The 16,471-nt window shown below is 44.7% G+C and overlaps 1 protein-coding gene across 3 annotated transcripts in view; it reads right to left on the minus strand.

Moving 5' to 3' along the window:
- Nucleotides 1-4,702: 4,702 nt before the first annotated feature.
- LOC122941242 (alpha-2-macroglobulin-like protein 1) overlaps nt 4,703-16,471 on the minus strand; it is a 154,059-nt gene continuing 142,290 nt past the window's right edge. For all 3 annotated transcript variants that reach the window (XM_044298324.1, XM_044298322.1, XM_044298323.1), the window contains exons 34-37: nt 11,807-11,876; nt 11,070-11,172; nt 10,382-10,423; nt 4,703-4,808 (exon numbers count right to left, since the gene is read on the minus strand). In XM_044298324.1, coding sequence (XP_044154259.1) covers nt 11,162-11,172; nt 11,807-11,876 — 81 coding nt within the window. In that variant the 3' untranslated portion in view covers nt 4,703-4,808; nt 10,382-10,423; nt 11,070-11,161. The remainder of the gene's footprint in view (nt 4,809-10,381; nt 10,424-11,069; nt 11,173-11,806; nt 11,877-16,471) is intronic.

The raw sequence follows: 16,471 nt of genomic DNA on the forward strand, positions 1-16,471 counted from the left end.
GCTGCACAAAAGACCTGCTTACTGCCAGTTGCAGGTGATGCACATTTCTCTGGCTGGGGTGTTACATCGAGACCACACCAGAGACCTGACTGCCGGCATTAGTGGCTGCACCACAGACCCGACTGCCGGCATAAGGGGCTGCGCCAGAGACCTGACTGCCGGCATTAGGGGCTGCACCAGAGACCTGACTGCCGGCATTTGGGGCGTTCCGGAGACCTGACTGCCGGCATTAGGGGCTGCACCAGAGACCTGACTGCCGGCATTAGGGGCTGCGCCAGAGACCTGACTGCTGCCATTAGAGGTTGCACCACAGACCTGACTGCCGGCATTAGGGGTTGCGCCAGAGACCTGACTGCCGGCATTAGGGGCTGCACCAGAGACCTTACTGCCGGCATTAGGGGCTGCGCCAGAGACCTGACTGTCGGCATTAGGGGCTGCACCAGAGACCTGACTGCCGGCATTAGGGGCTGCACCAGAAACCTGACTGTCGGCATTAGGGGCTGCACCAGAGACCTGACTGTCGGCATTAGGGGCTGCACCAGAGACCTTACTGCCGGCATTAGGGGCTGCGCCAGAGACCTGACTTTCGGCATTAGGGGCTGCACCAGAGACCTGACTGCCGGCATTAGGGGCTGCACCAGAGACCTGACTGCCGGCATTAGGGGCTGCACCAGAGTCCTGACTGCCGGCATTAGGGGCTGCACCAGAGACCTGACTGCCGGCATTAGGGGCCTCACCACAGACCTGACTGCCGGCATTAGGGGCTGCACCACAGAAAAGACTGCCGGCATAAGGGGCTGCACCAGAGACCTGACTGCCGGCATTAGGGGCTGCACCAGAGACCTGACTGCCGGCATTAGGGACTGCACCAGAGACCTGACTGCCGGCATTAGGGGCTGCACCAGAGACCTGACTGTCGGCATTAGGGGCGCTCCGGAGACCTGACTGCCGGCATTAGGGGCTGCACCGGAGACCTGACTGCCGGCATTAGGGGCTGCACCAGAGACCTGACTGCCGGCATTAGGGGCTGCACCAGAGACCTGACTGCCGGCATTAGGGGCTGCACCAGAGTCCTGACTGCCGGCATTAGGGGCTGCACCAGAGACCTGACTGCCGGCATTAGGGGCCTCACCACAGACCTGACTTCCGGCATTAGGGGCTGCACCAGAGACATGACTAGTGTTGAGCGCGAATATTCGAATCGCGAATTTTTTTCGCGAATATCGGCACTTCGCTAATTCGCGAATATTTCGAATATAGTGCTATAAATTCGCAATTTCGAATATTCGTTTTTTTTTTTTTTTTTTTTTTTTTTTTTTAATTGTTATATTTTTTCCTTTCCCACTTCCCTAAAGTTGTTCTTACCTGTCCTTTGGATTCCTGGCTTCCTGGCTGCTCCAGTCAGTGCCCGTTGCCGCTTCTGCCGCCTTCCGTGCTCATGGAGCGTCCCCATCTCCATGGGAACGTCTCCATATACTAGAATGTACTGTCGGATTTGAGAATTACGTTGAAATCGCAATTGCGATTAATATAACACGAAATAATCGCATTTGCGATTTCAACGTAATTCTCAAATCCGACAGTACATTCTAGTATATGGAGACGTTCCCATGAGCATGGAATATAGCATTACTAAGTTAAAAATCGCAAATGCGATTATTTCGTGTTATATTAATCGCATTTGCGATTTTTTTTTTTTTTTTTTTTTTTTTTTTACTTTGGTTGGCTTCAATGGTAGAATTAGCGAATATGACGAATATATTCGTTATATTCCACAAAACGAATATACGAATGTATTCGTCATATTCCACAAAACGAAGATAACGAAGTATTCTGCATCTCAGTTATATCTACCTATTCATCAACTTCGCTAATTCTAGCAATCATATAGGACAGTTTACTATAGAGACAGATAAGTATAATTCGCTATGCGATTATATGACTGCTTTTTTTTTATATAAATAGAATAATTATAATACCTGATAATTATTATAATCTATTTATATAAAAAAGCAAAGTAATATAATCGCATAGCGAATTATACTTATCTGTCTTTATAGTAAACTGTCCTATATGATTGCTAGAATTAGCGAAGTTGATGAATAGGTAGATATAACTGAGATGCAGAATACTTCGTTATCTTCGTTTTGTGGAATATAACGAATATATTCGTATATTCGTTTTGTGGAATATAACGAATATATTCGTCATATTCGCTAATTCTACCATTGAAGCCAACCATAGTAAAAAAAAAAAAAAAAAGAAAAAAAAAAATCGCAAATGCGATTAATATAACACGAAATAATCGCATTTGCGATTTTAACTTAGTAATGCTATATTCCATGCTCATGGGAACGTCTCCATATACTAGAATGTACTGTCGGATTTGAGAATTACGTTGAAATCGCAAATGTGATTATTTCGTGTTATATTAATCGCAATTGCGATTTCAACGTAATTCTCAAATCCGACAGTACATTCTAGTATATGGAGACGTTCCCATGGAGATGGGGACGCTCCATGAGCATGGAATATAGCAGGGATCAGCAACCTTCGGCACTCCAGCTGTGGTGCAACTACAACTCCCAGCATGCACACCTCCATGGCTGTTCTCAGGACTCCCAAAGAAGTGAATGGAGCATGCTGGGAGTCGTAGTTTGACAACAGCTGGAGTGCCGGAGGTTGCTGATCCCTGGAATATAATATTACTAAGTAAAAATCGCAAATGCGATTATTTCGTGTTATATTAATCGCATTTGCGATTTTTTTTTTTTTTTTTTTTTTTTTTTTACTATGGTTGGCTTCAATGGTAGAATTAGCGAATATGACGAATATATTCGTTATATTCCACAAAACGAATATACGAATATATTCGTTATATTCCACAAAACGAAGATAACGAAGTATTCTGCGTCTCAGTTATATCTACCTATTCATCAACTTCGCTAATTCTAGCAATCATATAGGACAGTTTACTATAGAGACAGATAAGTATAATTCGCTATGCGATTATATTACTTTGCTTTTTTATATAAATAGATTATAATAATTATCAGGTATTATAATTATTCTATTTATATAAAAAAAAAAGCAGTCATATAATCGCATAGCGAATTATACTTAGCTGTCTCTATAGTAAACTGTCCTATATGATTGCTAGAATTAGCGAAGTTGATGAATAGGTAGATATAACTGAGATGCAGAATACTTCGTTATCTTCGTTTTGTGGAATATAACGAATATATTCGTATATTCGTTTTGTGGAATATAACGAATATATTCGTCATATTCGCTAATTCTACCATTGAAGCCAACCATAGTAAAAAAAAAAAAAAAAAAAAAAAAAAAAAAAATCGCAAATGCGATTAATATAACACGAAATAATCGCATTTGCGATTTTTACTTAGTAATGCTATATTCCAGGGATCAGCAACCTCCGGCACTCCAGCTGTTGTCAAACTACGACTCCCAGCATGCTCCATTCACTTCTTTGGGAGTCCTGAGAACAGCCATGGAGGTGTGCATGCTGGGAGTTGTAGTTGCACCACAGCTGGAGTGCCGAAGGTTGCTGATCCCTGCTATATGCCATGCTCATGGAGCGTCCCCATCACCATGGGAACGTCTCCATATACTAGAATGTACTGTCGGATTTGAGAATTACGTTGAAATCGCAAATGCGATTATTTCGTGTTATATTAATCGCATTTGCGATTTCAATAGGAGAGTAGCCTTTAAGTTTAAAAAAAAAAAAAAAAATTAAAAAAATCGCATATGCGATTTTTTAAATCGCATATTATTCGCAATAACTAGCATAATGACGAATATTCGATTTCGACGAATATAAAACGAATATTCTATCGAATATTCGCGAATTTCGTCGAAATCGAATATGGCACCTGCCGCTCATCACTAGACATGACTGCCAGCATTAGTGGCTGCACCAGAGACCTGACTGCTGCCATTAGGGGCTGCACCAGAGAAAAGACTGCTGCCATTAGGGGCTGCACCAGAGACCTGACTGCTGCCATTAGGGGCTGCACCAGAGATCTGACAGCCGGCATTAGGGGCTGCACCACAGACCTGATTGCCGGCATTAGGGGCTGCACCAGAGACCTGACTGCCGGCATTAGGGGCTGCACCAGAGTCCTGACTGCCGACATTAGGGGCTGCACTGGCATGAAGATCTTGTCAGGCAGCAATATTTTGCCTGAGGCCGCAGATGTCAACCTAGGAAAAATGTAGTTGTAAGCAAGAATCCATTCCATTCACTGGCAGCAAGCAGAAATAATGAAAACTAAGAGGAACTGATCCATAAAGTCTATAATAAAAGTTGCAATTTTAGATAAAACTTCAGTTAACTGTAAATGTAAAAGCAATTGCCCCCCCCCCCCCCCCCCCCCCAATCACAGTGATCTTTGTGACGAATGCCGTCTGTAGGCACTGAAGACACAAACCATTGGTTGTCCAGGGACAGAAAACAATTCTGCTTTCTTTCATGACCAGGGAGTCAGGACACCTGTTCAAGGTTTGTATATGGCATTGGCACTCACTTCCCATACACGTACCATACACAACCCATAGACAGGTGTGGCGCTGCATTGGGACAATTGTTTTTTCTAATCCTAGACCCCTTCAAGCTCTGCAAAATAAGAGTCCCTGGCTGACCCTGGAGCAACCCATCATAATAAGAGACAGGAGGATGAAGCAAGAAGGTTTATTAATGAGCAGTAAATATTTGGCAGATACACGAGGACGAAACTCCGCAGAACGTGGCGACACCAATAGCAGAATCTCCCAGCAAGGAACATCTATGGAAAACAAAAAGGAATTAGAAGCCGCTGTTGCTACGAGGTGACAAATAGGGTTCAGCGAATCGACCTCGGATGAAACATCTGTAGTCGGTTTGCTCATTCCTACAAACCCATAATCTACAGGTCGGATACAGGACGACCACTTTCATTTAGGATGATTCAGAGTATTGACGCCTGGAGGAGATGAAGCAAAAGCGCCTCTCACTCTGGAGGAACCAGTATGTCTAAGGATGCCTATTGAAATCAATGGCTATCAGTGTAATGCACAATGTCCCCTGTGGAGGCACTGCAGGCAAACACCTGATGTCTGGAAGGTTCCCCCACCGCCTGTGATTAGGTCATTGTTAAGGCAATCTTCTAACAAGGGATTGAAGGGGATATTGATGACCTCTCCAATGATCAGCTTTTGTTTGTGCGATTGCTGCGTTCTCTTCACGGTTTACCTGCTAGCCGTTCGCAGTGCAATTACAGCTTCCTCTCCCTTTCTGAGACTAAAAAATGCCCCCCATATGCCCGGGCCCCTCACACTGAATCTACTTACCCGGAGCCCCGCGCCGCTCCTGGTCCCTGCACAACCACTGCCGCTTCTCCCCGTGAGCGGATGAAAACATCTGGTGTCGGGGGAGGGGGGGCGTAGCCAATGGCAGGCGGTGGAGGCTCTGGAGGCTGACCACCCACCCCACCCCTACACCGGATGCTTTTATCTGCACATGGTGGAGAAGCAGCAGCGGCGGAGCGGGGACCAGGAGCGGCGCGGGGAGCCAGGTAAGTATATTCAGTGTGAGGGGCTCGGGCATATGGGGGCGGCATTGTTTAGTCATTAAATAGGACTGAGTGTAACTACAACTGCTCCTCCTCATTCTAGGGAAGGTAAACAGGGAAGAGGAGGGTCTCTTCAAACAGCGGATCGGCGGCGGTGACGGGATCCTGAGAATAGGTCATCAATATCAGAAACCTGACAACCCCTACAACCAAACCTAACGAAGTCTTGATTATTATAAGGGAATATTTTCTACATCCCTGGGGTCTTAGAGAACTAAGTAGACATTCACTGAGATTACATATCCAAAAATAAGGGAAAACGTTCAGTAAGAGAGAGGTAATGGGGTGATACCCCTCCCCCCAGAGGGATCAACTCTTCATACTTTAGATTCATAAATTAATCTGGTCGCCTTAACAACTGTGTCCAAAATATCGACCTTAAAAAGGTTGGTTTTAAAGGGGTATTCCCATCACAGACAATGGGGGCATATCGCTAGATAGGTGCAGGTCCCAGAACGGAGCGGGGAGAGCTGTGGCTGAAGGACTCCGGGTTTCCCAGGGTCCAGCCACCACCAGGTGCTCTCTTCATACAAGTGAATGGGAGAGCGCCGCACTTTGATGTTGCCAACAGGAATAGTCGAGCCAGCGCTCGGCTATTTTCAGCGGCCCATAGAAATTAATGGAGGGTGGCTGTGCATGTGCAATGCGCCCTCCGCCGCATTTTCCCGCCTTCAGGTGTAGGTGCGGGTCTCAGAGGTGGGATATGCCCCTGTTGTCTGTGATGGGAAAACCCCTTTAAAGAACTGAGAGCAGCAAACGTCTGTTAGTTGTGGAGCGGCAGAGTAATATCACAAGCCATGGCATCCATTATAGTGCTACTGGTCTATGAGCAGAGGTTAGCAAAGTATAACTGGGACCATTGAGGGCTACCTGTATATAGCTCCCAGTATATAGAATGTCCCTCTTAGTGCACCTCCAGTATATAGAATGTCCCTCTTAGTGCCCCCAGTATATAGAATGTCCCTCTTAGTGCCCCCAGTATATAGAATGTCCCTCTTAGTGCCCCCGGTATATAGAATGTCCCTCTTAGTGCACCTCCAGTATATAGAATGTCCCTCTTAGTGCCCCCAGTATATAGAATGTCCCTCTTAGTGCCCCCAGTATATAGAATGTCCCTCTTAGTGCACCTCCAGTATATAGAATGTCTCTCTTAGTGCCCCCAGTATATAGAATGTCCCTCTTAGTGCACCTCCAGTATATAGAATGTCCCTCTTAGTGCACCTCCAGTATATAGAATGTTCCTCTTATTGCCCCCGGTATAAAGAATGTCCCTCTTAGTGCCCCCGGTATATAGAATGTTCCTCTTAGTGCTCCCAGTATATAGAATGTCCCTCTTAGTGCACCTCCAGTATATAGAATGTCCCTCTCAGTGCCCCCGGTATATAGAATGTCCCTCTTAGTGCCCCCGGTATATAGAATGTCCCTCTTAGTGCCCCCGGTATATAGAATGTTCCTCTTAGTGCCCCCGGTATATAGAATGTCCCTCTTAGTGCCCCCGGTATATAGAATGTCCCTCTTAGTGCCCCCGGTATATAGAATGTCCCTCTTAGTGCCCCCGGTATATAGAATGTCCCTCATAGTGCACCTCCAGTATATAGAATGTCCCTCTTAGTGCCCCCGGTATATAGAATGTCCCTCTTAGTGCCCCCGGTATATAGAATGTCCCTCTTAGTGCCCCCGGTATATAGAATGTCCCTCTTAGTGCACCTCCAGTATATAGAATGTCCCTCTTAGTGCCCCCGGTATATAGAATGTCCCTCTTAGTGCCCCCGGTATATAGAATGTCCCTCTTAGTGCACCTCCGGTATATAGAATGTCCCTCTTAGTGCCCCCGGTATATAGAATGTCCCTCTTAGTGCCCCCGGTATATAGAATGTCCCTCTTAGTGCCCCCGGTATATAGAATGTCCCTCTTAGTGCCCCCGGTATATAGAATGTCCCTCTTAGTGCCCCCGGTATATAGAATGTCCCTCTTAGTGCACCTCCAGTATATAGAATGTCCCTCTTAGTGCCCCCGGTATATAGAATGTCCCTCTTAGTGCCCCCGGTATATAGAATGTCCCTCTTAGTGCCCCCGGTATATAGAATGTCCCTTTTAGTGCCCCTGGTATATAGAATGTTCCTCTTATTGCTCCCCAGTATATGGAATGTCCCTCTTGGTGCCCCCAGTATTTAGAATGTCCCTTTTAGTGCCCCCAGTATATAGAATGTCCCTCTTAGTGCTCCCAGTATATAGAATGTCCCTCTTAGTGCCCCAGTATATAGAATGTCCCTCTTAGTGCCCCAGTATATAGAATGTCCCTCTTAGTGCCCCCAGTATATAGAATGTCCCTCTTAGTGCCCCCAGTATATAGAATGTCCCTCTTAGTGCCCCCAGTATATAGAATGTTCCTCTTATTGCTCCCCAGTATATGGAATGTCCCTCTTGGTGCCCCCAGTATACAGAATGTCCCTTTTAGTGCCCCCAGTATATAGAATGTCCCTTTTAGTGCCCCCAGTATATAGAATGTTCCTCTTAGTGCTCCCAGTATATAGAATGTCCCTCTTAGTGCCCCCAGTATATAGAATGTCCCTCTTAGTGCCCCCAGTATATAGAATGTCCCTCTTAGTGCCCCCGGTATGTAGAATGTCCCTCTTAGTGCCCCCGGTATGTAGAATGTCCCTCTTAGTGCCCCCGGTATATAGAATGTCCCTCTTAGTGCCCCCGGTATGTAGAATGTCCCTCTTAGTGCGCCCAGTTTATAGAATGTCCCTCTTAGTGCCCCCAGTATATAGAATGTCCCTCTTGGTGCACCTCCAGTATACAGAATGACCCTCAGTGTTGTCCCATGAAAAAATATTATAAAAAATTTACAAAAATGTGAGGGGCAGACTCACTTTTGTTAGATACTATAAATATATATATATATATATATATATATATACATATATATATATAACCCTTGGAGGACACTTTTTTAAGTCTGGCCATGCATGTAGCGTAATTGAGTGACCATGACGAGGATGATTAGGAGAAGCTCAGAATTCAAGGTGATGGGAGTTTGGATGGAAATACTGGGTGAGGCAGACACTTTAATTAAGTTTTTGAGCAAATTCTAGTCAAGATTGATATATCACATATATGGCTTCCCAATGGAAAAATCTGGGCTGAATACAATATGGCTGATTGCAAAAGGTGCAAGCTAAAGATTTTTCCCATGGCCCTTACAGTCCCCTGATCTAAGGAAGGTTTTACCATGGCCCTTACAGTCCTCTGATCTGCTGAAGGTTTTACCATGGCCCTCACAGTCCTCTGATCTGCTGAAGGTTTTACCATGGCCCTCACAGTCCTCTGATCTGCTGAAGGTTTTACCATGGCCCTCACAGTCCCGTGATCTGAGGAAGGTTTTACCATGGCCCTCACAGTCCTCTGATCTGCTGAAGGTTTTACCATGGCCCTCACAGTCCTCTGATCTGCTAAAGGTTTTACCATGGCCCTCACAGTCCCGTGATCTGGGGAAGGTTTTACCATGGCCCTCACAGTCCTCTGATCTGCTGAAGGTTTTACCATGGCCCTCACAGTCCCGTGATCTGAGGAAGGTTTTACCATGGCCCTCACAGTCCCCTGATCTGAGGAAGGTTTTACCATGGCCCTCACAGTCCCCTGATCTGAGGAAGGTTTTACCATGGCCCTCACAGTCCCCTGATCTGAGGAAGGTTTTACCATGGCCCTCACAGTCCCCTGATCTGAGGAAGGTTTTACCATGGCCCTCACAGTCCCCTGATCTGAGGAAGGTTTTACCATGGCCCCCACAGTCCTCTGATCTGAGGAAGGTTTTACCATGGCCCTCACAGTCCTCTGATCTGCTGAAGGTTTTACCATGGCCCTCACAGTCCCGTGATCTGAGGAAGGTTTTACCATGGCCCTCACAGTCCCCTGATCTGAGGAAGGTTTTACCATGGCCCCCACAGTCCTCTGATCTGAGGAAGGTTTTACCATGGCCCTCACAGTCCTCTGATCTGATCATCATTGAAAATCTGTTGATAGACCTCAAAAGAGGAGTGCATCAGCATGCAAACAGCCCAGGAATCGTACAGAACCGGAAGATGTCTGCAAGGAAGAATGGATGAAAATCCCTCAAACAAGAACCGAAAGACTCTTGGCTGCTACAAAAGTGTTTACAAGATGTCATGCCAAAGGAGGTGCTTCTATGTACTAACCATTCAGGGTGCACAACGTTTTGCTTTGGGCCCTTTTCCTTTTTTTTTTTGTTATTTTGAAAATGTAAAAGAGGAATTTTCTTTTGCTTAAAATACAAAGGATAAAACTCTGCACCCTTATAGCCTTGCTCAATTGGCACCCCTCCTAAGCTTCTTCTATGCTACACAATGGATGTACTTTCTGATTATAGGGCAAAAAAAATGGAGGAATGGATGGATGAGTTTTAATGTTGGAGGACACTGATGTCAGGTGGTTGGATGTATGATGGAGCAATGCCAGGATGTTTAGGACAGTAATGACAGGTAAAGATGAAGAGCAGAATGAAAAGATTTGGATAATAGAGGAAAAGAATAATGGCAGATAGTAGTCAAACAGCATGTCACCACTGGAGGACAAGAGTGATTGCAGATTGTGGTCACACATGTCATCACTGGAGGACAGGAATGATTGCAGATGGTGGTCACACATTCATCACTGGAGGACAGGAGTGATGGCAGATGGTGGTCACATGGTCTCTAGAGGACTACGACCATGGATCAGGCTCTTACCTCCTCAGCAGTTTATCAAGTAGCTGACCGTCTTCTCCTCCTCTGAAATAAAACAAGAGAGAAGATGAGACGTGAGAGTGAGACAAGCAGAGCAGCAGACGACATGGACCAGACAACATGTCTGATGGAAGTGATTGACACCAATATGGAATCTGTGCAGTGACCTATCATATAATACTGAAGATGAATATTACCTTCATACCATCATCATCATGGACAAACCACCACAGTAATCATGAAGAGACCCATTAACCGGCTGATGGGTATAGACACCATAATGCACTGGAGGACTGTCAGAAAATGCAGTATAGCCTCTATTAACCCATGGGGCATCCAAAACCAGTAGGAATATTAAGTGTTCACTAGGCTTAATAATACCTGGACAGTCTGTATAATGGGATGGGCAGTCTCCACTTATGGTGCCAATATGCTTACAAACCCCCCATAAAAGTTCTGTATTTGCCCATGAGGGTCTACGAACCATAGAGGGAGATCACGGAACTACTATGGGCACATGAAGAAGTGGGCCCCAGCTAAGGTTGTCCTCATCCTGGTTTTCAAAGACTCCAGCTCCCGACAGGCCTACAGGGCAGGAGTCACCAGGTCCATCAAGATTCCCACAGCTTGACTTTAGCTCTGGAGTGGGGCCCTACTGTATAGTATGTGGACCTCTGTGGGTCTACGTTACCTGTAATGTAGTAATCATAGATTTGAATGATGGACGGTTTCAGGTTGCTCACTAGGACAGTCCGTTCAGCCTGAAGCACCAGGGTCTGCGGCTCAGAAGTGACCTGAGAAAACATGAATAATTGGATGTGACGACTGGGGCTGGCTTTTTATTGCTCCGGGCGTCGCAGTTGTCGTCATGTCTTATATGTGTCATAGTCCTCAGGACAGTATTTCTAGACTTTTTATTCCCTCTGTGATCTTTCTGCTTGTCATAATGTCGGCTCCACGTCCGAGGTAGTCAGTTATATTATATTACATACATTTACCTTTTCTTTGATTTAACATAGGAACCTATAATGTGTCGGCAGATAAGAACCGTTTGGCCCATCTAGTCTGCCCAATATACTGAATACTATGGATAGCCCCTGGCCCTTTAGTTTACTTTTTAGTTTACTTTGTTTTTGTCCAATTTCTCATGATGCAAATTCAATACAATATCGCAAAGTGCTAGCAAAACACACCACAGGCTGCATTTTACATCACTAACCACTGGGGGCCGCACAAGGACACGTGTAGACATCTCTTGGCAGAGTATCCTGATATCATATGTTTTTTTACAAATATGCTCATCTCACGACACACATCTAGGGATATTTTGTGCCAAGAGGAGGGTTAAGGAGACCTCTGTATAAGGCTGGAGGTGACATATTGGCATCTCAAGTAAGCACAGGCTCCATTGCTCTGTTGCGACCTCACCTCTTCTACATAGATGGACACGGAATCGTCTTCCAGCTCCACTCTCTTCACCTAGTGGATTCTTCTTCAGCTGCAAAACATGACAAATTATTCTACATTTTATCTGCTCAGAGTCTTAAGGGGAACCTGTCACCATGAAAATGCTAATTCATGTGCAGGCAGCATGTTAAAGGGCAGGAGGAGTTGAGCTGATTGATATATGGTTTATGGGGAAAGATTCAGTATAACTTGTATTTCATTCATTTAAATTCCTGCTCATTCTGGGCTCTGAAGTCAAGGAGGCAGTCCTATCAGTGATTGACAGCATTCCCTCTATGATTGTGTATACAGAGACAGCTGTCAATCACCGATAGGACCGCCTCCTTGACTTCAAAGCCCAGAATGAGCAGGAATATAAAATGTATAAATTACAAGTTATACTGAATCTTTATCCATAAACTATATATCAATCTGCTCAGCTCCTTCTCCTCTATAACATGCTGCCGGAACTCAGATATCATGTTCAATGTGACGGGTTCCCTTTAAGATCAAGATAAAGGATAAGAATATGAAAAGAATCCCAGCACTTCGCTATCTTCAAGCTATGACTCTCTTTTTATTGTTATAGCAGGGACGCATTTCGGCCCATCCTGAGTCTTTATCAACCATAAGGCTTGATAAAGGCTCAGGTTGGGCCGAAACGTGTCCCAGTTATAACGATAAAAAGAGAGTCATAGCTTGAAGATAGCGAAGTGTTGGGATTCTTTTCATATCTATATTTGGGTTGCTCCCACCACGTGCACTGCTAACCTCCAGAGTGACGACTGGAATCCAAAGAAGTAGAATATGGCAGAAAACCATGTCCATTACAGCTTCTTGACCATTATAAAGTCCTTATAGGGGAAGAGGCAAAGGAAAGACAAAGTAGGCAGTTGCCTAAGGCACAACAGACACAGGTATCCCTCTCGCCAGTTGAAATCATTCCATTGTTTAAGTGTAACTGTGATTTCACTACCAAAATTGAAATCATCAACACATGTGATGCTGAAGGGAGTATATTCACAAAGCTTTATTTTTCAGCTAATTCTACCTTTCTGCTGTCTGTATTCAGCCCTGAGCCTCCTCTATTCCTCTGTGCCTCTATTTCAGCATCTTTCTAAGATAGCCTCTGCTGCTCTTCCTGTGATGATCTTTGCCCTGTCCTTGAGGCCATCCTGTATTTCCCTCACTTCCTATAACCCCTTGTTCTACTCAAATGAACTAGCAGGACCAATCAGAATGCAGATAACCTCGCACACTACCCCGGAGCGGTGTGTATCCTGTCACATACAGCTAACCAAAGACAGGCAAGACCAATCAGAATGCAGATAACTTCCCCACTACCCCAGACCAGTGTGTATCCTCTAGCATACAGCTAACCACAGACAAGACCAATCAGAAAGCAGATAACCTCCCCCATTACCCCAGAGCTATGTGTATCCTCTCACCTACAGCTAACCAGAGACAGACAAGACCAATCAGAATGCAGATAACCTACCCCACTACCCCAGAGCAGTGTGTATCCTCTCACATACAGCTAACCAAAGACAGGCAAGACCAATCAGAATGCAGATAACTTCCCCACTACCCCAGACCAGTGTGTATCCTCTAGCATACAGCTAACCAAAGACAAGACCAATCAGAAAGCAGATAACCTCCCCCATTACCCCAGAGCTATGTGTATCCTCTCACCTACAGCTAACCAGAGACAGACAAGACCAATCAGATTGCAGATAACCTCCCCTACTACCCCACACCACTGTGTATCCTCTCACATACAGCTAACCAAAGACAGAAAAGACCAATCAGAATGCAGATAACCTCCCCCACTACCCCAGAGCAGTGTGCATCCTATAATATACAGCTAACCAGAGACAGGCAAGACCAATCAGAACACAGATAACCTCCTCCACTACCCCAGAGCAGTGTGTATCCTCTCACATACAGCTAACCAGAGACAGACAAGACCAATCAGAATGCAGATAACCTCCCCCACTGCCCCAGAGCAGTGTTTATTTCTGCTACCGTTCAGGAGATATAGCCATATAGAGCAGCCCTCCTCCCTCCACTTTCTGCAGGGGCCCAGACACTCAGGGCTGAGCTCCTCCTACTAGTGCTCTCCCCGGCACTCAGGGCTGTGCTTCTCCTCCCAGTGCGCTCCCTAGTTACCCAAGGCTGTGCTTCTGCTCCTAGTGCTCTCCCCGACACTCAGGGCTGTGCTCCTCCTCCCAGTGCTCTCCCCAACACTCAGGGTTGTGCTTCTCCTCCCAGTTCTCTCCCCGGCACTCAGGGCTGTGCTCCTCCTCCAAGCTCTCTCCCCAGAACTCGGAGCTGTGCTCCTCCTCCCAGCGCTTTCCCCGACACTTAGGGCTGTGCTCCGCCCCCCAGTGCTCTCCCCGGCACTCTGCCCTAGCCACAAAAGACCTCATCCTTTAAAAAAAAATTGTGGGCTCAGGGCAAAGACCTTGCAAGAACGCACAGAGACACTCAAAGAGCCTGGAGTGTGTTACAAGTGTTGTAACATAGTAACATAGTACATAAGGCCGAAAAAAGACATTTGTCCATCCATTTCGGCCTGTCATCCTGCAAGTTGTGCTTCGTCAAATCATATGGCAAAAGACTGTAAAGCTATTGTCAGGTGTGCAGAATGCAGCAGCGACAAGCATGTTACAACAATGCATTCTACTTTGCCTCCAGACAACGCGTCTCAATCCGCAACCAACGCCATCGCACTTCATGGCTGGGAGCCACCGGCTCAAGAGCTAGCTACAACGACTGTCTCCTCTTCCTGTATGGAAATATGTGGCAAGGAGATTGGTTCTAAGTGCTGTGCAAAAGTGTGTTTGGTCAACGTCTACCCAGAAGGGCAATCTGAAAAGGCCACCAGAATGTGCGCCACTATAGATGAGCAAAGCAATAGGTCTCTGATAAAACCTAAATTATTTGAGATTTTCAGCATAACGGGAGAAGCAACACCATACAGCCTCAACGCTTGTTCTGGTCGTATAGAGACTTATGGCAGAAGAGTAGTGTTGAGCGGGAATATTCAAATTGCAATTTTTTTTCTCGAATATCGTAACTTCGAGATTTCGCGAATATTTAGAATATAGTTCTATATATTCGCGAAATCGAATATTCGTTGTTTTTTTTTCATCTGAAAATATGATTTCTCCCTGCTTCTTGCTTGTGGGTCCCACAAGCAACTTAAGCAGGGGGAATCATGTTTACATATGGAAAAAAAAATGACCAATATTCTAAAAAACTAATACATAGCAATATAGTGAATATATTCGTTATTTAGAATTTTGGCATTATTTTTTTCCTATCTGTACAGTTGTTCGCATACTCCTCCCCGACAAGCGTCCCCATCACCATGGGAACGCTTGTGGGTTAGAAAATACCATCGGATCTGAGTTTTCCCTGAGATCGTGAAAGCTCAGATCCGATGGTATATTCTAACGCACAGGCATTCCCATGGTTACGGGGATGCTTGTCGGGGAGCAGTATGCCAAAGTGGAATAACAGTACACATAAATTACAGTCTATATGTGTATTTTACGAATATTCTTAATATTGCTCTAACTTCATCTTTTAGAATATTCGTAATATTCTAAAAGACGAAGTTAGAGCAATATTATGAAAATTCGTAAAATACACATATAGATTGTAATTTAGCTAATATAGTGCTATAGTAATTTTTTTAATAGTGTATATATTTTCCAAAACTAAAGTTCAGAAGAGGCAAAAAAAATAATAGACCAAAAAAAATAAAGGATTATAGCACAATATTAGCTAAATTACAATCTATATGTGTATTTTACGAATTTTCATAATATTGCTCTAACTTCGTCTTTTAGAATATTACGAATATTCTAAAAGACGAAGTTAGAGCAATATTAAGAATATTCGTAAAATACACATATTAGCCTAGCCATAGTCATAGGAACGTTGCCTTATACAGGGAAAAAAAATAAAAATTTGCACGATTAATTTAATCGCATATTATTCGCGATAAATGAAATAATTAAGAATATTCGATTTTGACGAATATAATACGAATATTCAATCGAATATTCACGAAATATCGCGAAATCGAATATGGCACCTCCCGCTCATCACTACAGAAGAGCCATGGATACCTTATCTCCTCCATTAAAGGGAATGTTCATATAGCCTTGCCAACGTTAATTGAAAGCGAGCAGATAGTGTACCTGATAAAAGAAATGAAATTCCTACTCCAGAAGCTGAATACCATCATTCCCACTTGAAACATCTAGCTAGTGAGATTCCTCCTATGGACATAAATGATGACGTCCTACTCTTGCTCAGGGGAGACATTCTGAGAGTCCACAAGGTGCGGCAACAATGTAACGGTCCTGACAACGCCCCATATGCACAGAGACTCGGCTGGGTGATTGTGGGAGATTTATGTATAAATAAGAGCCACAAACCATCTCAAGTGAACTCCTTCAAAACTTTTGTGCTCAAAAATGGTCGCACAACTCACTTTAAACTATGTTTTTGCGATTACGAGGTAGATTAGTGTTTTGTACAACACCAGAGGACAACAGATTAGCCTTGTCCATAGATGACAAAGAGTTTATTAAAATAATGGAAAATGGATTCTTCAAAGATGCATCTAACCAC

This window comes from Bufo gargarizans, chromosome 6 (assembly GCF_014858855.1).
Source record: "Bufo gargarizans isolate SCDJY-AF-19 chromosome 6, ASM1485885v1, whole genome shotgun sequence".
Lineage (NCBI taxonomy): Eukaryota > Metazoa > Chordata > Amphibia > Anura > Bufonidae > Bufo > Bufo gargarizans.